Source organism: Poecilia mexicana, unplaced genomic scaffold, assembly GCF_051168715.1.
Source record: "Poecilia mexicana isolate PSO_F unplaced genomic scaffold, ASM5116871v1 scaffold_3, whole genome shotgun sequence".
Taxonomy (NCBI): domain Eukaryota; kingdom Metazoa; phylum Chordata; class Actinopteri; order Cyprinodontiformes; family Poeciliidae; genus Poecilia; species Poecilia mexicana.
Window position 1 is genome coordinate 2,338,179 of NW_028263372.1, and position 24,110 is coordinate 2,362,288.

At 39.1% G+C, this 24,110-nt stretch overlaps 1 protein-coding gene across 3 annotated transcripts in view; it reads left to right on the top strand.

The window, feature by feature from the left end:
- tmc3 (transmembrane channel like 3) overlaps nucleotides 1-24,110 on the top strand; it is a 123,810-nt gene that overhangs the window by 30,442 nt on the left and 69,258 nt on the right. For all 3 annotated transcript variants that reach the window (XM_088004041.1, XM_088004042.1, XM_088004043.1), the window contains exons 12-14: nucleotides 282-360; nucleotides 9,622-9,858; nucleotides 19,987-20,115. In XM_088004041.1, coding sequence (XP_087860167.1) covers nucleotides 282-360; nucleotides 9,622-9,858; nucleotides 19,987-20,115 — 445 coding nt within the window. The remainder of the gene's footprint in view (nucleotides 1-281; nucleotides 361-9,621; nucleotides 9,859-19,986; nucleotides 20,116-24,110) is intronic.

Sequence of the window (24,110 nt, forward strand, 5' to 3'; positions counted from 1 at the left end):
TGAATGAGTTGAAGCACGTTTTATGCTTTTCAAAAAAATGTAAAGACTCACAGATTTTCGTTCCTAGGTCATCAGTTTCCAATGCTTAAGGAGCTCTGTAACATTCAATGAAAACACCCTGCATGTCAATTACTGATAAGAAGGTTGCCTGTTGCCTCAACATGTGACTCAGGGAACCTGAGCAAGCATCCATATATGATGAGTAGAGAGAAAGAATGTGTTGGACCATGAAGTACACACAATATATCAGATTTTATAGATTGTGTGCTATGTATTTACAGAGTCCTTGTTCTATATCTGGGAAACCTCTACAGCCTCATTATTGCCCTCTTGGATAAAGTCAACAGTATGAGCTCTGCTGTAAGTATTGGGATTCTATGTACCTTAATATTGGGGAATTTTTCTACCATATATCGAGAACATACATTTTCGATTTGAAAGCAGAATTTCATGTTTGTTCTCAAAACCTGTAACGTTTTCACTCAAAACTTATGCTCTCTTTCAAATATTCTGTGCTCTCTCAAATCTTTGTATTCATGCTCAGATTTTCTCCTTGCAAACCCCATTAAAAACATGGTATCTTATACATATTTATCATATATATCTTACCTGACATATGAATGCTTGTCTTTCTAAGTAACTGACCTATAAATGATCTGGAAATATAATTTAAAAGATACAATCCTTACCTGTTAGAAAGTGGGCGGTACAAATTCTGGCATTGTTGGTTTCTGCACCTCCTGTTTTTAGCCGTAGATTGTTGATCCACTTCTCTCGTCTTTTTTGGTAAGATTTTTCAAATTAACTCTCTTGTGACCAACTACCTTCAGAACACAAAAATAACGTTTATGTTAACTTAGTTCTAGAACTATTTAATTTAGGCAAATCTGTTTCTCTTTTCAATATCTCTCAAGAGATGGGGTTGGAGCATGTTAATCACATATCTAAAAGAGGCTTCAAGTAATTGGGCATCTTTATTACCCCAATTTGAATGACTTATTCTCATCAAACTCTTCCCCCCTAGTTCCTAACATCAAGAATGATTTGTCAAAATGGTCCCTTTTACCTATATCACTTCACGGTAGGGTTAATACAATTAAAATGAATATTCTCCCTCACTTAAGCTACCTGTTCCAAAATCTTCCATGTTATTTGTCTTCTACATTCTTTAAATCCCTTAATTCTCATATCTCCCATTTTGTTTGGAACAACAAACGTCAACGGTTCTTCACTTTCACTAAACCCAAACAGTTGGGAGGTTTATTTCTATCCAACATGCAGCTCTATTACTGGTCTGTAGAACTTAAAATTATGTCGGTCTGATTTTCAAGTAGAAATAACCTGTTTATGCCTGTGCCATAAACAGGTTATCATGTGTCCTAGAAGGTTTAGTGCACTTCCTTTTGTAAATAACTCAAATGGATTCATTAAAGGAAAACATGGTAGTCTATAACAGTTGTCCCCAACCACTGGGGGCGGACCAATTGGTACCGGGCCGCACAAGAAATAAATATTTTCGTTTTATGTATTATCTGAGTCTGGAGGATGTTTTATTTTGAAAACCCTTTAACCGGATTCTCTCGGTTACATCTTGCGCACCAATATTGAGCCCACAATGAGTAAGAAATAGATATCTTTGGAAAGTTTATGTGGAAAAGGGGAAAAAGACCAGAGACAGGAGAATGGATTTATCCCGGACCGGTCGGTGACTCCCACATTCCAAGCCCGCTCTGCATAATATGCACCGACTCACTAATGAGGCAATCAAGCTTCAAACTGCTTCGCCATTACAGATCAAGCACCCTCTGCATCAGGCGTCATTGTTTCCCAGATAGGACCATCTTGTTACAAATAACAAGCTCAGGGCTCCCATTAATTTGTCGTCATGAGTTAAAATTTTCATGACAGTGAAATGTTCGTTTTTGTGGTGTATCTAGATCTTATTTTGAAGGGATGTGTAAACGTTACCATAGCGCCCAGAGTCAGAGCATTAGGTCAGTGGTCGAGACAGAGGAGAGGAGTAGAGCTTGTAAGTCTTAAGTCTGGCTCTCACGGCACGATTTTAGGATTGTCGGCCGATTCTCAAAACTTCTGTGACCACAAGAGGCAATAAAAGTACAACAGATTCGATCGGTTCGTGTGTCCAGCCACATAACAGGAGCAAATCTTGCCGTATGAGCAGGCTTTAGTACAAAATAATGTTGTATCACAACTACAATCTACCTGCAATGCATATAGCTAGTGTAAGCATCACGCCCTGACTGAATGAATAGCCTTGTGTCACGTTAATGATAGAGTTAATACTAGAGGAATAAATTGTTAAACTTCTTTACTCGTTGCTTTCCTCTAGTTTCCCGAATCCAGAGTTCCGCATGTACACAGTGGAAACCACACAGAGAACAACCAGTCGGCATTCAACTTCAGACATATATAGAGTTTTATTCAGACAATTAAATGCATAGAAAAAACAGATCAGCATCACACCCAAATCATCAAGAAGTCCAAACCATAAAACAGACATTAATTACCTGAGAAAAGTAGAAAAATGAACAAAATACAAAAAAAGAGAGAAAAAGCAAAGGCGCCTTTGGGAACTGCTCATGCGGCTGCAAACAAAGTAATTCGGCTTGCTGCTGAGAAGTGGAGACTTTTATTAAGAGGTGTCGTCCTAATTTTAATATATGCATTGAAGGTGTCTCCTCTCCTTCTAAACCTCTAAACAGTTTCAAATTACTTAAATGGGATGGTCTAGATGATTTTGTCACCTTCTTTAAGACCTATTCAAAACCAAAGAGAAAGAGAGAGCAAAGGTCAGAGAGCAGAGAGAGCAAAAGTCACTCTTAAAACAGGATCTTCTCATGCCAGTTACATCTGGAGTCTCTCCCTTTCTAAACATTTGAACAAAGACGCTAGTTATCTTACGAGCCCAGATAGATTTATTTTTCACCTGGACCTTGCTCGTTTTCCTGCCTGAGCAATTCATCAAAAAACAGATTCCTGCTTCAACCCAAAGTGACATGGAGGCAATTTGGAATCCAATTTTCTTATTTTAAAACGCTGATAATTTGGTAACACTTTATTTGAAGGGGGTTGAATAAGACTGTCATGACACTGTCATAAACATAACACCTGTCATGAACATGAATAAGTCTTCATGAATAGTTATGACTGTTGTCATAAAGTGTCATTCAGTAAATAATGACACTTTTAATACAAAGTTGACATTATTCAAAATGTCTTCATTATGACAACTTGTCATTAACCAAGAAGTCATGATCTAACATAAATTTGTCATAATAGTAGTCATAATGATTTAATTATTACACTAGCAAAAGCTTTAACAAAACAATGATTAACAATGATTAATATTTCCACACATAAAGCAAAACAAGTAGGACAAGCAATAAAGATTTCACTAAGCTTTATTACACAGTCAAATGATTTAATAACAGACTCATTAACAATTTCTTTTACATCAACTAAAGTGGAACAAGTAGCACCAGTTATGAATATGTCATTAAGTGTTATTACAGTGTCATTAATATTAACTTTTACCTCAAGTAAATTGAAACTAGTAGCAACAATTATAAAGATGTAATTTAGTATTACAGTGTCAAATGCAATGCTAACAGAGTTATTGATATTAAGTCTTACCTCAAATGAAGTGAAACACACTGGACTACTTATAACTACCATCATAACTGTAGAACAAACCCTTTGTACATTGGAATAAAACTAAAGATAACTTGTTCTAAGATAACAGAGGGTTTAACGTCTGGTCAGTATGTTGTTACTCTGAAATGCTGATTGAAAAACTAAAACAGAATTACTTATTCTGTAACTTAAGAAAATAGGTTCTTTCAACAGTAACATTTTTTGCTTTGATTATGTCAGCCATCTCCTTCATAATAGTCTTCCTGTAATGCTCTGAAAACAGGAGCTCTTCTTGTTGTCTTCATTTCCTGGAAGCAGCTCTTTGAAGGTGTCCAGAAATGCTCCGAAATTACAGCTGTTCTTGCAATAGTTAATCATGGCGAAAACCTTTTCATGAATTCAAACTTGGTGAATCTCTTCTGGACATTCTCATAGTCGGTGATGACTCAATTCATTGTGGTCACTTAAAAAAAGAACAAAAACAAAAAACAATGTCATCATATTCCAGCATTTATTTAAATACCATTTCAAAAATGTCCCTTGCTCCTCACTGTCAGAATGGTAGACTGGCAGACAAATGCCTAGTTAACATGACTGGTTGTTATAAAGTGCAATATAATTATTTCTTAATACACGTGGAATAATAACTGGAGCTGAACAAAATTATTCTGATCAAATATTTGTCTGGCAGAAGTTCAGACAGACTGTCACTGTTATTCGAATGCATCATTTAACATATAGTTTTAGGCACATTGTGGGCCATTAATGAATGGAACATGTCCAAGATTGAAGGCCACCTTCAACAACAAGGCATTCAATGCACGTTCAATCCTCCCACAGGATCCCACCATGGTGGAGTCTGGGAGAGATTAATTAAGTCAGTGAAGAAAATCTTAAATGCCACATTAAGACTGCAGACACTGGACGAAGAGGGCCTACATACACTTCTGTGTGAGGCGGAAGCTATTATTAATAGTTGGCCGATAACTAAGGTATCCAGTGATCCTAAAGACTTGGAGGTACTCACTCCCAATCACCTCTTGCTTCTAAAAACAAAACCATCTTTTCCTCCTGGACAGTTTGACAAGCAAGATCTCTATGCAAGAAGGCGATGGAAGCAAGTACAATATATGTCAGAAATATTCTGGAAACGATGGACAAGAGAATATTTGCCACTGCTTCAGGAAAGGCAAAAGTGGACCCGTCCATCTCGCAACTTTGCAGTTGGAGACATCGTGCTTGTTGTTGATGATACAGCTCCACGCAACTCTTGGGTTACAGGGAAAGTAATCCAAACCATCTCTGACAAGACAGGAATGGTGCGTCAAGTGAGAATCAAAACAAAGACAAACACGATGGACAGACCCATAACAAAGATTTGTCTTTTACAGGAATCGGACTGAAGCAGTCATTCTTAAATACTGATAAATTTGTTTTATCTTTTTATGTTGTTTATTTTGAAGGACATTTGAGTACCTTGGCTCCACAAGTTTTAGTTGGTAATTGTGTAATAGGGTCACAATTAGGGGCCGGAATGTGGAGGCCAAGTTAATGTATAAAGTATTCAGTTACTGTTAAAATGTATTTGCTTAATTAGAAATGTACTAAGTGTTTTTGTTGAAATTTTAGGTAGAATTATTAATATTGCATGTAACTAATTTCATGATGTTTTACTGTGAATAAGTGTTACTAGAAGTATGTTTTATAGCTTAATTGGCCACCTGGCAATTTTATGCAAATGAGGTGGGCCGTGTAGCCAAGGGAGACGGCAGATAGAAGGGAAGGCGCTGCTAAGGGAGCGACTGAGCCACACGGTTTTTCAACCGTAGTTTGTTTGTAGAGGTTAGTGAAGGACTTTATTGCTCTTGTAAAGACTTACTCAAAAACTGTGGAATAAATTTTTGTTTATATTTTTACATCGGAGCGCTACGGACATTTTTTTTCCTCTTCAAACACACGAGTGCATCGGAACTTAACCTTGTGGAAACCCAAACACAATTGTTACAACAACTTTTTATTTAACAGAAAGAGCCAGACTTGCTGCGAAGGTCACGTTACATATCACTCTATCGGAGCTTTTTAATTTAACGACTTTCTTCCGGCAATATTGCATCTTTATTCTGCCAATATATTCTGCTAATACGACTTGGTTCTCGTAGTATTATGACTAGTATTGTATTTGAAAACTAGAAAATTCCTGCAGAAATTTTAAGGGGCCTGCCAACTGTGCCCATCACTTTAAACCCAGCATTTCAAATTTGACGTGACAAATAGATATATGCAGGTCTGACATACTTATTCCACTACTACAACACAGTAACTGTAAATATTGTCAGGTGTATTATAACAATATGAGTCACCATTGAAAAGCAGGGTATAAACCCAATGTCAGTGAAATTCAATCCGAGACCGACGACTATAAGCTTCGCACATGACTAGTGTAATGTAAATGCAACGTATACCTGCTAATCACCACTTAAATCGGTGGTTCCCAAACTTTCTCCTGCCCTCCCCCACCCCTCCTCTCCCTATGGCTTACAAATAGCTGTCTGGTTGAATGATGTGTGTGAGTGAAGGGGCTGGTGGGTGGATTCTTGGAGACTCCCTGTTATACTCAGCCCCGGCTCCAGACAAACAAGGGGGGAGGGGATAAACTTTTTTGGGGGCAAAATGAATCATAGCTGAACATAAACAACATCGGTAGCCTACAAGCTACTTGTTAACAAGCTTAAGGTGCTGTATTGACATTAGCTAGCTAGTCATCTTTTAGCTAACTTTACCTGCATCCAACAGCTTTACTCAACTCAGTCGGTTAGTTTGGGGGAAAAACTGTGAAAAGTTGTTTGCTTTTTGCTGGTTTGCTGCCGTGATTCTAACACACCTGTAGCTCCGCCCAGCAGCAGCAGGTGTAAACCCAGCGCGAGCGTCATAGCGCTCATGTTGCGTTTAAAGGCGGCTCGGAAAAACAGGTTACAACATGTTAACAACGGATTAAACAGTTTTAACTGCTGATAAAAGTAACAGAGGACACAGAAATGGGAAGTGTGGAAGCCTCTACTGTATCAAATTGACAGAGGAATAACAGAGAGTTGGCCATTCTAAGGTAAAAACCCAGCGCATACAGCGTTCATTGTTTTTGTTTTTTTTTCCACCCAGACGGCTTCCCGCGCCCCCCCTGCAATGGTACGGAGCCCCCCCTAGGGGGCATGCCCCACAGTTTGGGAACCTCTGACTTAAATCTCGTCACTTAAAGAATGATTTCCGATTATATTTACTAACTCCTATGGTTTTGTAAACATGACTGTTGCAGTTTTTGAAAGATGACACCGACATAAATGTCTAGATGTGCTTATTGCATGAAAATCTGCCGATCTGTGCCGTCAGATTTTCCTATGCGCTCTGCCACAAGGATAGATTGTTGGGTAGCAGATATTCAGAACTCTTCAGATGCCTCTCACTTATATGAAAACCTTCTGTCAAGCGTTGATCTGATATGTTTATACTTAAGCCTAAACTCGAAATGAAAACCTAAAAATCTCCCCGTGTGCCCTCCATTGCTGTGATAGTTTCATTATGACTCATCTTTTGGAGCTAAGGAAAGTTTCTCGGGATCGAGAAAAAAAGTTGGGATCTCAAGAAAATAAGTCGGGATTTCTTAGCAGAGGTTTGCAAGCAGAGATTTGATATAAGCAGAGACATGTTTTGAGCACGAGGAAAAAGGTCTGAGAAAGCACAGTGAATATTTGAAGTAGAGGCAGAAGCTTTATGTACAAGCCTTAGAAGTTTTAAGAAGAATGACACGAAGTCTTGCCTTCAAACTCAAAATGTAAGCACCAATATTAAGAGTTTTGACAACAAAAGACATGAAATCTTGCTTTCAGATTGAAAATGTTTTAATGTGTGCTCTCAAATTATGGCAGAAAAATTCCCCCATATAAATGTAGTTTACAGACAAACCAGAAAATAAATTTACCTCCATCCTGGTCACAACAAATGGGTGGTGGAGGGCTTCATGGCTGTATGTAGCTGGTACTGTGTGTAACAGAGGAGCCCCATCCCGTCGCAATTATGGATACAAAAACTATAGCTGGGCAAAGTGAGAGTTCATCTATTACATTGATAGAAGATGAATACATCATCTAAAAACTGGTTTATGGACATTTTTATGTGTATTTGTAAGCCTGCTGCTTTATTATTAAACTTAGTATAATTTAATATTTTTGCATAATTTTTATCCAGGTTAACTTAAAATGGAGCCTTTACTGTTACAGGTTAATTTTCTAAACTACTGAAAAGTAATTGTTAGTGATGCACAAATATAGAAAATTGGGCCGATGTTGACATCCATTGTTAATACTGTGTTATGGTAGGAATTAGCAATATCTCAGTTTCTCCTTGCTGGTTACCAGTCTAATCCTGTTAAATCCAGCTACTTCCCTGTTGTTCCTGGTTCCTGTGATTTTTTTTTTGTTCTGCTCTGGCTCCCTATATTTCTTGTGTCTTCCATGATGTTTATTGTAAATTTTTTGTTCCTTATTCTTTCATTGAAATCCAGGATATTTACTCAATGCCTGCTGCATTTGGATCCATCTGCACAAACATCATGATGCCTATAATTAGACAAGGAAAAAATACAAATTAGAACAACTAAGAACAGACTTAGCTGAGGTAAAAGAGAAACACAGCTAATGTAATCGGAATTAGAAATTAAGGAATACAGAATAATGACAAAACTAGAATCTATAATCAAATCCCAAAACAACCCGAGATCCTAAACAACCTAAAGCTGTTTAGAAAATGACTGATCCATTTGTGACTCTTATACTTGTGAACCTTAACCGCATCCTTTGATACTGTTAACCACAGCAATCTTTTATCATGGTTAGAACACTGGGTTAGCATTATAGCAGCAATGCCAGAGTAGTTCCTTGCTTACTTGAGTGAAAGACACTTTTATGCTAATGTTCGTTAAAAAAAAAAAAAAAAAAAAAAAACACCTCAGCACTTGCGTGAAATTCAGCAGGGTTTGATTCTGAGACCACTGGTATTCATTGATGATTGTCAGATTTATCTGCGCTGAGTGGTTTAATAGTTTTAGCTCTATTAATCATCTGTTGAAATATCACGGCCCAGATTGCATCAAACGTTTTAAGTTTCAATGATGAAAATACGCTTTAGTGGCTTCTTTTAGATGAAGCCACTAAAGATTCTATTTCCATTAACTTTCTACTTTTCTTTTACATCAGAAGTAGACCTGGATTAGCTCTTCTGTGTGCATATTGTGTGTATGCTTTGTCTTCTCAAACCACCTGTTTGTGGCAGACAACAACCAGTTACACTACGCCTGGTCCTAGCTTGGTTTGCTGCCCCTTCTTGTAAGGGGGAGTTTTTCTTTCCCGTCGCTACATTCATGTTCAGTATTATGCATTCTGTTGGGTTCCTTCGATTGACTGACTTCTTTCTATTTCAGTAACAAAGTAAATCTGATTGCATTATTTGATAATGAGGATCAAATGACTATAATCTGTATGATCAGACTGAATTAAATTTTTGTAAAGTGCCTTAAAACTACATTTATTCTAAATTAGTGCAACACAAATAAACTAAACTGAAGCAACTATGCATAAAAAAATGTACTAATAACAGGGAAACTCTGCATGGCCTGTTGCTGGTCATGAGTTTATTTAGCACAGCTTTGATTGCAGCTGTGAGAATTCTACATCACAAAAGGCTCTAAGCTTACACTCCCCCAACTCCTCAGAAAAGGAAAGAAAATATTCTAAAAAGATGTTGCATTTCTTTATTGTGTAGTTTATATTATGTGGATGAAAAATTGTTAGTTTAAAACAAAATTGGTTTGCAATTGTGCAAAAGTGCTCGCCCTGGACAGCATCCATGCAGGAACTCTCTGCTACACAAGAACAATAATTTCATCTTTGTTCTGACTATATAATGTTTATCTTTCAGCCTCATGAGAGTTCAAGTAACTGGACCAACACCAGCTCCACCATATCCAGTCTCTCTGCCCAAGTACCAAGGATCTCTGTGTCCGAGCATCACAACAGTACCATGGCAACCATCAGCACAGCAATCAACTTCATCCACAACAGGAGCAGCTTAGTTATTGCATACAACCAGACAATTCCTTCTGAGAAAAATGCACGATCTCAACAGGACCAGTGCTGGGAGACCTATGTTGGACAGGTTTCACAAACATACAAATACACACACACTTATGGATGTCTCTGATACACCCATAAATCTGTACAAGAAAAATTTGCATTCAACAGCAACAGAACTGCTACACTTGGCCCACTGGGAATTAACTTGCTTTAAAAAAAAAAACAATTTGGTGGGCCACTGGAAAAGACTATTGTTTGTTTTCGCTGGCTGTGCACAAAGGAGATGGCCTATCAGCAAAGCTATTCAAACCTAAGATAGTATCCAAACGCTAAACATGTTGCAGCAGCACAGTGCTAATGTCAGCATCCACAGTTTTTAAAAAAATTCCAAAACACTTGAAAGCTGAATGGATATAAAGCATTTTATACCAATCAGAACAACTTAACTGATTTAAAAACAAAAAATATTTGTTGTTGAGCTCAGATATATAACCCCTTTTAGCAGCAAAAGGGGTTTTTGAATTGAAAATGTTGCCTCTTTTGTTATACAGTTTTTAATTAAAATGAGATTGAGAATATTTAATTACAGACCCTGCAATTAACTCAATCAAAAATTGTGTGTGTTAGGGCTGTCAACATTGAAGTATTAGTGCATGTGAATCATCTGAAAATTTTATGCATGCATAATGATTAATCAAACAACCTATTTTGACATAAAAGTCACTCTCCTGCAGAGAATTAGCTAGTTAACTGAATCAACTTATGGCCTCGACACAGGGTGAGCAATGAACGACAGAAAAGATGAACAAGTTCACACCCAAGTTCCATCAGAAATGAATGGAGACGGAGATTTCTAGATTTAAAACTTTTAAAACAAAATTAATTCTTTTAAACCTTCCTGAATATAAAAACCTAGAAAAATTTGAATCTTCAGAAAGGTTTGGTTTGAGACAATAAAACTTAAACATTTATTGAAAATGTGCATAGTGTTGGTTTTTGATCTGGGCAGTTTCCCAGGGCAGTATCAGAAGGAGGTGGGGCAGCCAAGAACTAGAAAATAAAATATATCTTATCTGTCAGTTATCCCTGAACAAATTTGCTACTACTTGTATGCACGTGTAGTGGAGTAAGTGTCCCTTAGTTGCTGTTGAGTACTGGTAGATTACATTACCTGTTTAATTGCTTGCAGTTTAATTGGATTGAGCGCAACAGAAGGAGGGGCTGGCCCAGAGCACAATTACTGCAAGAACCAGAGCTGCATGGATTGTTAATATTTCAAGCTTACAAATTTAGGCAAAGTGATATATACTGCTCAAAAAAATAAAAGGAACATTTCACTTTAATTTTGTGTGTGGCTCCAAATCCAGGCCTCCATTGGTTAATAAATTTGATTTCCATTGATGATTTTTGTGTGATTTTGTTGTCAGCACATTCAACTTTGTACAGAACAAAGTATTCAATGAGAATATTTCATTCATTCAGATCTAGGATGTGTTATTTGAGTGTTCCCTTTATTTTTTGAGCAGTGTATATATAAATAAAACACCTACAGTGTTGGGGGTCAAAAGATTCATTTAACACCCTTTATCTTTGGAGCAGTGTTGAAAATTGTATTTGGTTGCAATCATTTATCTGTCAGGACTTTGGTTTTGGGTTGAGATTTTGTTTCTTGGCTGTTTCTGTTTTTATCTAGTTATTCCTTCCTTCAGTCTCCCTTGTAGTTCTATTGTTACTTTAGGTTTAGTTCTTTTATGTCTGTATCCATCCCTATCTTTTTTGGTGGTTCTAGTCATTTCTTTGTTTTGTCCTTCTAGTTGCTCTAACTCTATGTTCCTTAGTTCTTATTTAGAGCAGTTTTGTGTTTTGGTTCTTTCATAGTCCCCCCCACATCTTTGTCTCTTTCTAGTTACATTAGTTTTAGAATTATTTCCCTTACTTTTCTCAGTCCTTGTTTCCCTGCATATCTAAGTAGTTTCCCTGTGCCACTTTCTCCCTGCCCCTCAGCCCAGCTCCTACTTTCTTCTCCCATCTGCAATCAATTAGCTCACCAGCCCTGGTTTTGTCCATCTCTACCTCCCAGTATTCAAGCCTCTCATTCTCTCCCATTATTCATCAGATCCTTATGTTAATTCTCCTCAGTTCTCTGTGTGTCCCTGGTTCTCCCCCATGTCTCCTTACTGGATGTACTTTGGGTTTCATGTTTTGCTGCCATCTTGGATCTTCTGGTTTTGTAAGTGTTCCGTATCATTTCAGTAAATCATAAAACTCAGCAGCTGCCTCCACTTTGGGTTCGCACTCCAACAACCAACATCATGACATCACCTACATTATCCTGGGACTGTGTGCGTGAATGTTGATATGAGGGACATCATTTAATATTCTTGGTGTATTTAGATTCCTAATGTAAACTAAGAATACATATATATTGTCATGTTGGGTTCCAGTTTTCTCACCCACATACAGAACACACCAGGAGAGCCGATAAAATGATAATGGTTCATTTACAAGCAGACAAAACAGTATGAAATGAACGACCAGACCTCTGAGGGAGTGAGAGGGTCGGACTGTTGAGGAGAGGGAGACGTTAGTGGTGCGTTCAATGACGTGGGAAAAATGAACTTGAAAAGTGCGGCAGAAAAACCTTACTTGAGTTAGTGAAGTTTTAAACGTTGAGAGGAAAGGTTCTTTCGAGTTCCAGGGTCCTTGTTCTCCAGTTGGTTTGTGGTTCTGATCCAGGGTTCCAGAGAAACTGAATTCGACGGGGAATTCTTGGAAGAGGCGACGGAGACAGCAATGGAGGGCGGACAGATAAGTTCAGACACGGAGGAGCGGACTGACAGCCAACGGTGATCTGGGAACAGACTCTTGTCTTTCTTGACTGCAGAGGACAAGGGCGTAGGTTCGGTCTAAGTTTTGGTGGGGACCTTGACACCCCCCCCCCCCCCCGGCAGCACAGTGAAATGCCCAAGAGCACCGAACATTTTTGAGAAGGGGGGGCAAACCACATTGGCTTAATAACCCCCTTCCCCCAACCATAACCATATCATACATCTTGTGTATACAACCAGATACAGTCATACTCAGCAGATCAGTTCAAGAACACTTTACTTTTTCCTTTACAAAATTCAGCAAACATTACAAGTAAGATCAAAAGAAATATCCTCTGGATACAGCAAACACAATTGCAGATAAGAAGAAATCAATAATAAAAGAAAAAAGAAAAAATATTACATAATTAACAGACCTATTCTACCTCACATTCAGTGCTGACCTTACTATACACCGGACTTTACAACAAATGCGTTGCGTGATAGATATCTAACTTATGGGTCCACTCACTGTACTTACAGCCGACATAGCGAAATAACTTCTAATGTCTGTCCTTTTCTTTTTTGGTGGCGACATGGTCTCGGAGACTCAGAAGGAGACGCGTGTGCCCAGCTAGCCGCCGCCTTTTGCAGCTAATCAAAGAACGTCCGACGAATCAACTGACTCCCCCCCCCACCCCCCCCGACAGCACCGTTCCGACACGGTCTCAGAGGCTCATAATAAATGTCAAACTAAGAAGCTTCCGTTCCGCGCACCGCCTGTTGCTGCTAATCAAAGATCGTAGATCCACGTTCTTTGAGCCAATATGGCAAAAATTGGTCGGGACTTTTTAAATCCCGTGAATATTGGTCGGGACATGTCCCTACCGTCCCTACCCAAACCTACGCCCATGGCAGAGGACGAAAAGGGACTCGGGCAACCAGTGGGTATGTACCACAGCGTCACGAGGGGAATCACAAAGGAAACTGGTTCTCAGGTTTGCACAAAGAGTCTTGGAGACTGACTTGAGCTTGTCTGAAGAGAGAAACAACAAGGAAAAGTTACTCGGAGAAATCATACAGATTAGCCGTAACAGGGGGCTCTGATTACCAAAACTGGAAAACACTCAGGCGTCTAAGTGTTGACTCGGATCTTCTTATGCTCCAGTTGAGTGTCAGATTAGTCACAGGCGTGCTCTCCAGGGTGCAGTCTCTAGTTCGCCATCTACTGGTGTGAATAAGGAAGTAGCAGGCAAAAACAAAAAGGAAAACCCAACCAACAAAAACCCCAGAACCCAACATATATGTACACGCATTCATGTACAAGTATATATGTGTGTGTGTGTGTTTGTGTTGCTATCTTTGTGGGGACTTTCCATTGACTTCCATTCATTTATACAGCCTAAACCTTACCCTTTTCCTAACCCTAACCATCACATACCTAACCCTAACCCTAACCAAAACTCAATTCATACCTTAGCCCTAAATCTGACCCCTGACCCAAAAACAGGGTTTCCCCTCGTGGGGACCAGGCTCTGGTCCCCACGAGGAGCGATTGGTCCCCACAACGTAGTATATGTCAGGAAAATCGTCTCCACAAGGTATTACAAACAAACGCACACGCACGCACACACACACAAACATGTGTGTGTGTGTGCGTGTGTGTGTGTGTGTGTGTTAAGACTCGGAAGCTACTAACCATGCATGGAGGGTTCCACCCCAAATCCAGCACCCTGAGACTGTACACAAGCCGTAAGGAAGGAGGCAGAGGACTAATGAGTGTGAGAGCCACTGTCCAGGATGAAACATCCGAGATCCATAAATACATCAAGGACAAAGCCTCAACGGACGATGTGCTCAGCGAATGTCTCAGGCAATGGGGAACAGAGGACGAGGTGCTGGAGGAACCATCATGGGAGGACAAGCCCCTACATGGGATGTACCCAGGGGTGAAAGTAGTTTTAAATTTTTGGGGGTACTATGACAAAAGTGTGCGTGTGTGTGTGTATATATATATATATAAAAAAAAAATTCCCTTCTCACCCTCCGCGGGTGATCTCTTTCATCCTCTGAGCTCGGGTCCTCTACCAGAGGCCTGGGAGCTTGAGGGTTCTGCGCAGTATCTTGGCTGTGCCTAGAACTGCACATTTCTGGACTGAGATGTCTGATGTTGTTCCTGGGATCTGTTTGAGCCACTGCTCCAGTTTGGGGGTGACTGCCCCGAGGGCCCCGATGACCACAGGCACCACTGTGGTCTTCACCTTCCAGGTCTTTTCCAGTTCCTCTCTGAGGCCCTGGTATTTCTCCAGTTTCTCCTTTTTCCTGATGTTGTGGTCACTTGGTATTGTCCTGCACATTATATATATATATATATATATATATATATATATTTATAGCTTCTTTTGTGCTTTGGAGTTTCTGTGTTGATTAATTTTTTGGCAAAGCGATAAAAGCTGGTAGCTCTTGAATTGCTACAAAATAAAGCTGTATTTCTCTCAGCCCACTGGATGCAATGTTGACACCTTGAGATGCCATGAGACCTAAATCCTGAACATCATGGCATGGAGAGCATCCCAGTTTTCCATGTCTGGCATATAACCATTCATTTTAGCTTTTAAACTGGTTCTACTGATCCTGTGTCCAGACAGACGGATAATCAGTAGCCCAGCATCATGACCTGTTTGTTCTGAAGATCCTGCAGCTTCCACTTCATCTTCCTAACATGGCTCCTCCTCACCCATCATGTTATGACTCTCATACTGACAGGAGGAACCACAGAGCTGTTAGGTTAAAGCTCATCTTCTGAAGTTGGGATATTTTTCCTCCAACAGGTTCCAGATGTTGAACTGGATTTTATTTCACTGTCATTTGTGAATGTTAGCTTCTCATTTTCAACAGTGGAGCTATAAAGGTTGAAATAGGTTCATTTTGGAGAAAATCTCATCATGAATATTTCCACTAAATAAGAGGCAAAAAAAAATTGTTTGATAAAGGAAAAGCCTCTCAGACTCTGAGCCCGACAGCACCAAACTACTTTTTTATATTAGACAATTAATTTAATTTCACATAATTATCGCGGTAGAAGCCATTTGTTTGTTAAATACTTAATGAAACATATTTACTGTGTTTGGTGTTTGTTGTAAATGACGTTTTACTCACAAAGAACGAGGTAATTAGTCCAAGTTTGTCGTTTATTGAACGTTCAGAAACTACAGCAGCTGTGATGAGCCACAGCAAAGGTAAACAAAGGTAAAATAACTGAACAGGTGATCAACTCTAAACCACTCGCACATTTTTACTCTCCGTCTCTCTCTGTCATTTAAGCACAGCCGTTGCCATGGCAACCTCCTGCGCTCCACAAGCCGACCAGAGATTACGTTAAAAACATAGCATTCAGTCGTTACGTTATCAGGTTTTCAGGCTCTATATTTATTTTGTGATCATTAATAATCCTCCCTGAACACAGCGGTGGTTGATTAGTTCATTTTAAACTCCTGCTCTGCTCGTTATTTTGGTAATGGAACCGAAACGCACAGAATTGCGCAACAACTTGTAGAAACAATAATTACTGAGATTATTATTGTTGGGTCATTAATTTGAACACAATTTGTTAATTTTATTCATTTATTTTTTTGTTCTTTAATAAAGTTAGGAACGTTTTAAGCCAATCAGAGGAGGACCTGCTGGTCTCAGCCTCCTGGCAGCGTTCAGTTTGTCTCCTAATGCCGAGATCAACTCAAAACCTTCCACGATCCACATATCGCACCGCTGCTCTAGTAAAACACGAACAGTTCAGAAACAATATGAAATGGGGGGAAAAAAAGCTATTTATACACTGATTAAGTCGTGTTTTAGATTGTTCTTGAAAAACAAATCAGTCATGGCTGCACAGTGAACTCGTTGATTTTTTACAGCAGACAGCCGCTCCCCTCTCTTGCAGGTATTGCGTCCCCCCACTAAATCTTTTAGGGGTACGCAATACCTGACCGTACCCCCCTACTTTCACCCCTGGATGATATCCTGATATCAGGAAATCCTACCAATGACTAGAAAAAGCTGGACTCAAGGACAGCACAGAGGCCCTCATCCTGGCCGCCCAGGAACAGGCCCTAAACACCAGAGCAATAGAGGCTCAGATCTACCACACCAGACAAGACCCAAGGTGTAGGTTGTGCAAGGAGGCCTCTGAGACAGTCCAGCACATAACAGCAGGGTGCAAGATGCTGGCAGGGAAAGCATACATGGAACGACATAACCAAGTGGCGGGCATAGTGTACAGGAACATCTGTGCAGAATATGGACTGGAAGCCCCGAGATCAAAGTGGGGAACACCCCCAAAGGTGGTGGAGAATGACCAAGCTAAGATCCTGTGGGACTTCCAGATCCAGACAGACAAGATGGTAATGGAGAACCAACCGGACATTGTGGTGGTGGATAAAGAACAGAGGAAAGCCGTTGTGGTGGATGTAGCAATACCAAGTGACCACAACATCAGGAAAAAGGAGAAACTGGAGAAATACCAGGGCCTCAGAGAGGAACTGGAGAAGGCCTGGAAGGTGAAGACCACAGTGGTGCCTGTGGTCATCGGGGCCCTCGGGGCAGTCACCCCAAACTGGAGCAGTGGCTCAAACAGATCCCAGGAACAACATCAGACATCTCAGTCCAGAAATGTGCAGTTCTAGGCACAGCCAAGATACTGGAGGAGAACCTGAAGCACCCAGGCCTCTGGTAGAGGACCCGAGCTCAGAGGATGAGAGAGAAAGAGAGAGAGAGAAAGAGAGGGAGAGAGAGAGAGAGAGAGAGAGACCCCACACGCGGAGGGTGAGAAGGGAATTTTATTTTTTTAATATATATACACGCACACATGTGTATGTATGTATGTCATGATGTTGGTTGTAGTAGTGATGGGCCCAAAATACAGAGAGGCTGAGGCAGTTTCTCAGTAATGGTGGTTTAATGAAAATACTTAAAAAACTAAATAAATCCAAAGACATCCAAGCAAGAGACATGAGTGAACATGAGGATCTGGCGAGTTGTGGGAGAAATGAGAGGTTCAAACACAGCGGAAGGTTGAGAACTATAGACAAAGACCAGAGCTGATTACACTAATTGATTGCAGGTGAGAGAAGTTGGAGCAGGAGTCAGGCTGAAGAGCGGGGAGAAGGTGGGAGGGTACACAGTGGAACACAAAAGAGTGACTTAGAAAACACAACAGATCTGGAAATAATTCCAACACTAGAGAAACACAAAACTAGAAAGAGACAAAGACATGAGGGGAAACTAACAGAAACAAAGCTTATCTAATAAGAAGAACTTAGGAACACAGAAACTAGAATAACCAGGACTGAACAAAAAAATAAACCTAACTAGCATAACAAGATAACATAACCAGAAAACACTACAAGGGGGGTAAAATAAATTAACACAAGAATGAGAAACAACCTGTTCGTTATTCTGCAATAGTCAGCCCCGCCCTTATCTCACCACCGACTGACTACTGACCAGTTCTCTGTCTAACAGGTCCGGAAAATCCCTGAAACCCGGGTCTTACCCTAGAATAGGTTTATAGGGGATATTCTATTTAAACTGGTGGCGGAGAAAACTCGTCTAGCTCTAACTACCTTCAATTCCAGAAGTTATGACCCTTTTCAGTTGAGAAACAATCAGCAGAGTAGCCCTCACAGCTGCATAGCTTCAACAACCACTCCTGTTAACGGTAGCTTTTCTCCTAAAAATAACGTGCACTTGTTATCGGCTAGATTGGATTTAGTGACTTAGATTTAAGTCCCAGGGTCATTATTTTCACACTCACCAAAGGAAAGTACGAAGCCACCACATCTCTAGAATCATGTATGCTAATTTTACTTGAAATCAGGAGAAACCACAATGATCAAACAACTCAATTGATCTCAATGTCCACAAGTTCTATTGGTAGTTTTAGTATGTAATTTATTAAGCAAGCTTTAGCAGGGGTAAATAACAAGCAGATTTTCTTTCAGAGATTACAACTTGTAACAAGATAATAAATTCAAATTAAAATCGATCATAACCTATTCTCATTTCTAACCCTAACCTGTGTCACTAGTTCCACTAAGCAAGGCTTTTGGGGGGCAGTTCAACTCACACCTGGTGGCAATCGATCTTGGCAGTTGGAATCTTCAGATGTCCTTGGTCAGAGTCTTTTCTCCAAGTCTGCTGCAGTAGAATATGGATCGTTGGGTGGAGGCAGAGGGGTTAGTCGAATCAGGAACCAGGGTTGGGGGCAGATGGATCTTGTCCCTTCTTTGCAACTCGAAGTCTCAACTTTCCCTCGGTCCCAGGGTGCGGTCCTCTGCTGATCTTCAGTCTGCGTCCTCTCGTTGTCTCCTCCTCAGCGCCGCGGACAAAGAACAGTTTCCCCCCTCGTCTGCTGGTTTTTAAACCCTCTCAGTCCATAGTTGTGTATGGGAGAGGTCTATGACTCATCCTCCTTGAGTGTGTCTGTGGAAAGTCCCAGTCTTTCCCAACCCCTCTCTTCCCTGACTCACTGTAGCAACTCTTCGGTACTTCCCTTTTTCTGCTGGCCATCTGGGAGTTGAGGCCATTTCCCATAACTTACTGCCTTTTTTGGAGTTGTTCTAGCGCTTCTGCCCAGCCCAGTGTGCTGATTGTGACACAGTTTGTTCCCTTTCTCATGATCTCAAATCTACAGTCTTCTATAATGTATCATAAACCATAATCAACTCAAAACATGATCAATTTGTTTTATCAACTTATAACCCCTCAGTATGCCTCTCCATTATTTATCTATTCTGTGACTCAAGTGTTACCATTGCTACAAGTCATGAGTATAGAACAGATATTTCAATCATACATTACAGACATTACAAATACAGAAAACATCAATCATTCCAACTGTTATATATATATATATATATATATATATATATATATATATATATGTGTGTGTGTGTGTGTGTGTGTGTGTGTGTATTCTGTATTTCTCTTCTTTAATCATCATTAATCAACATGCAAGATTACTGCTATTTCTCAGGCCTTTACTCCGTTTTCTGCGTGTACCTGGACAGATCTCAACCTTAAATGCCAGTTTTCACGACAAACCAATAATCAAGAAGAGTAAAACAAAACATAATTGATAGCTAAAAAGAGGAACAGCAAAAACCCAAAGTTCACAAAACCAACCACAAAAACCCAGAGTCTTGACAGTGTTTATATGTATATGTGTGTGTAACAATTCAGTTCTTTCAACTCAAGATGGCTTACTATCATTTCTGAAGTATTCAAATTAATTATTCTCTTAGTAAATCCAACAAAAAAAATGTAAATGCCCAATTTTTAATCTAGAATTTGTAATGTATAAAATTCAGTAGTAAAATAATATCTACATGTTCATCTGTTTTCAGGAGATGTTGAAGCTTTCTATTATTGACATGATCTTCACAGTGGCCAGCATCTTGCTCATTGACTTTATCAGGGGTCTGGTGGTTCGCTATCTGAGTGACTGCTGCTGCTGGGACTTAGAAAGCAAGTTTGTAAGTTGTCTTAAATTACTTTCTAAGTATTTTAAGCTCTCACACACAGACCACTCTTGCATACGCAATTATTCTCTTGCACACGAACACACGCACCTACCCCATCAGAGGGCAGGCCAGTTAATAGGGTACCTACAACAATGGGCTGTCAGTGGTGGGTCATGCATACCTGGGTCTTCAGAGAGGGTTTACCCATTAATCCACCATTATGACGTTACAATTGTACAACCTACTGACTAAAACTATGCAAAAAACACAATATAAAGAGGGCTGGTATTACTGAGGTCCTGTTCAATCCTGACATCAACATCAGTGTAGAGTGATCTTGAAGACAGAAATGTAAATGTGTCCTGAGTGGAGACACGATCCAGATCTCACTTTGTGCTGTATACAATAAACACAGAGGGAGAGACTACTCAGCTTTCCCAGAGCGTTCCTTTACATATTTCTTTGTACATATATCCACCATTAGACAGCAGCAGGAAGTTTATAAAGTGTGCATACATAGGGAGTGAGTGGTAGCTGTTTATTCATCTATTAGCCTATTAATAAGCAATTGTAAGGGGCAATTTGTGTATTGAAAGTGAATACTTTTATTGAAACAAGAAACCAAATTAACACAATTCCAAACCTCTTCAAATGTGGCCTTGTGTCAGATATTTGAAAATGAAGTATATAATACTTGAGTTGTTTTATATTCCTTAGTAGCCAAAATCTTCCATGCATGAAGACTCAAATGGCTGTCATAGAGCTGATCTCTTCATGTCAGCTCCATCACTAAGTCATGTTCTATCACTGGCCATGGAGGCCAAGGTTGCAAGTCACCACTGTCCGGTTTTGACATATGCTTTCAAGAATATTCTTGACATATGTCAAGAATCTTCATATATGTATTCATATATAGATACATACACTTACTGGCTACTTTATTATGCCCTTTTTCCACCCACTCGACTTGGCTCGCTTTCGGAGCTTTTCCAACGGCTATATTTCGGGACTGGCCCTGCTTTTTAGGGTCCTGCTTCAGAGCAGGGCCAGCCGGGCCGGGCCTGTTTTGGTGGGTGACGCAGCTTCGCTGCTGTTCACTGATTGGCTGAGGGCGTGGACAGACGGAGCAGCGAAGAGAGAAGAAAAATGAAGTCACAACATTTGAGACTTGCTGCGACATGGAAGTGATGGAAGATACAAACAGATGCCGGCTTTTTTCTTTGCTTCGGATTTCAATATTCAGCGGCAGCTTGATGGAGCCGTGAGGAATGAGTCGTTTTTGTCACCGTAGTGGAGAGAATGGAAAGCCTCATTAGCCGCTTCGGAGCCCCACGGTGAACACCGACCAGATGCAGCTGACGCCGCTGCTCTCCAGCCAGGTGAGCAGTTTAGAGATATATCTGTCTGGTTTTTACTACATTTAAGGCTGCATACATACAGTCATGGAAGACATTTGAAACACTAAAGTCTATTGTATTTTTATTGCTCAAACAAAACGTGCATTTTCTGAAGACACTCAGTTGCACATTACAGTTATAAATAACTCTATTGTACAGCATGTTACCTTCATTTGTTTATCTTTGCGTGAATCTAGGTGCTTCGATTGTTTCTCATTTTGCTATTGCATCTGAGTTTCCCCCATTGAGATAATAAAACATGTTATATGACATCCTATTATTGTGAAATGGCTCGATATCAGTTCTCTAATCAAAATGCTATGCATTGTTAATTGTAGAATGAGCAATAAACCTGAGAAAAACGATAGTGGTATTTTATCCATGGCTGAATGCATGCATAGGTCTAAAACTTACAAGTAATTACATTTTGTCTGTAATTTACACAACTATTCCAGTTATTTATAATTCTGTATGTGTGAATGGTAAAAAAGTGTTTGCAGATATTTTATATATATATATATATATATATATATATATATATATATATATATATATATATATATATATGAATTTGATGTCCAGAGTCATTATTTTTGGTCTGGTATATTAAAATATTTCAATTTTTAAAATGTTTTGTAATTTATTACTCATTTTAATGGATCATAATATTTAACAAGTAAAAGCATTTAAGTAAATACATTTAAAATTGTTTTATATAGTTGAAAAACCAAGACTTCTTGTCGTCCGAGTTGCGTACTGTCTTTTTTATTAACCTGAAAAATGATGCAAAAACCTGTTTTATTATTTTTCTTTTGTGAATTTGTTTTTTCTATCTTTTTTTAAACTGCCTAAATGGTCAATTTAATAACAACATCACATTAAATTAACTCAAAATACCTTTATTTTTGAAAAAATGTGTCCGAGAATTTTTTTGTCAACTCTGTTACCATATGGTTTTGTCCCTGTAAATCTATGAAATTGCCTTCTACAGCTATATAAACTGCATAAAGGTAGGTCACTTACTTTTACTGATAAGACCTCAAACACACAGAGGTCTATGTGCCATGCTGGGAAATATTTTAATCTAAAAATCACAATCACCAGGGGTTATTGTTTTCAACGTCAATCTTGTTACCAAAGTATCATGAGAAAAATACCACAGATTTTTGATCAGAGACAAGTTTATTTAATGGTTTTTAAACCATTATCTTATCGGTGTCATGTATTTTCAGCATTTCTACTCACAAGTGGAGTTTTTAATGAAAATGTTTGAAATGATCAACTCTGTTACCAAATAGGGTAACAGATTTTTCAGTTCTAAATTATTCTGGTCCTGTCAATTCTGTTACTAACACCAACTCTGTTAGGTAACAGAGTTGACATGTTTATGACATACTTTCACAAAAAAAAAAAAAAAAAAGGAAAACTGTTGTCCAGAGCACCATATACATTGTTGGTTGACTTCTACTGTGATTTAGTGTTACTGACCAATTTTATGTCTAAAAGAATGATGGTTTTCAATGAGTTTTAATGAAAAACGTTTGCCCGTGAGCGAATAACTGTGAAAAGTTGAGTATGTTTTGATTTTTTAAAATGTATTTTTAAGTAAAACATCTCAATTTAAAGTATTGGGGTAGTAGGACACTTGGTGTAATGGAATACAAATATTTTAGTCTGCTAGAATTTATTGTTTTTTTTGGTAACACTTTTTTTGAAAGGGGTTGAATAAGATTGACATGACAGTTTATGACTGTTGTCATAAAGCGTCATTCGGTAAATTATGACACTTTTAATACAAAGTTGACATTATTCAAAATGTCTTTGTTATGACAAGTTGACATTAACCAAGAAATCATTACTGATATAAATTTGTTATAAAAGTATTACTGATTGCACTTTAAAAATTAGGTAACTTTATGTTATTAAAGGTAAAGTTTAAACAGTAATGATTTCCTGGTTATGTCATGATGTGTTGCGGAGAGCGGTGAGAGAGACGCCGGGGAACCCAGGTTATGGTGAAGATAATGAATTTAATGATGAGCTCAATCAGTCCAAAAACAGGCAGCACGGCAGAAAAACAGGCACACAGCCAAAATACCGGTAGCAACTGATACGAAGACTGAAACGGGATCTAAGCTAACCAGGACTTAACAGTACGACTGGAGAGCTATGACGAACCTGCGTCAGACATTGACAATACAAACGACGACAAACTTAGACAAGGATCCGACGAGGAACACAGACAACAAGTGGGTTTAAATACACACGGGGTAATCAAGGGAACGAGACACACCTGGGGAGCAATCAACGGGGAGGACAGGACAAAGACTCACAGGAAAACAGGACTGAACACAGAAAACTCAAAAACATACAGAAACACGGAACATAACAGGTTAATGTCAAGTTGTCATAAAGACATTTTGAATAATGTCAACTTTGTATTAAAAGTGTCATAATTTACCGAATGACGCTTTATGACAACAGTCATAAATATTCATGAAGACTTATTCATGTTCATGACATGTGTTATGTCAGTCTTATTCAACCCCCTTCAAATAAAGTGTTACCGTTTATTTCACTCACTGTCTATATTGTCCGTAACAGAGTTGA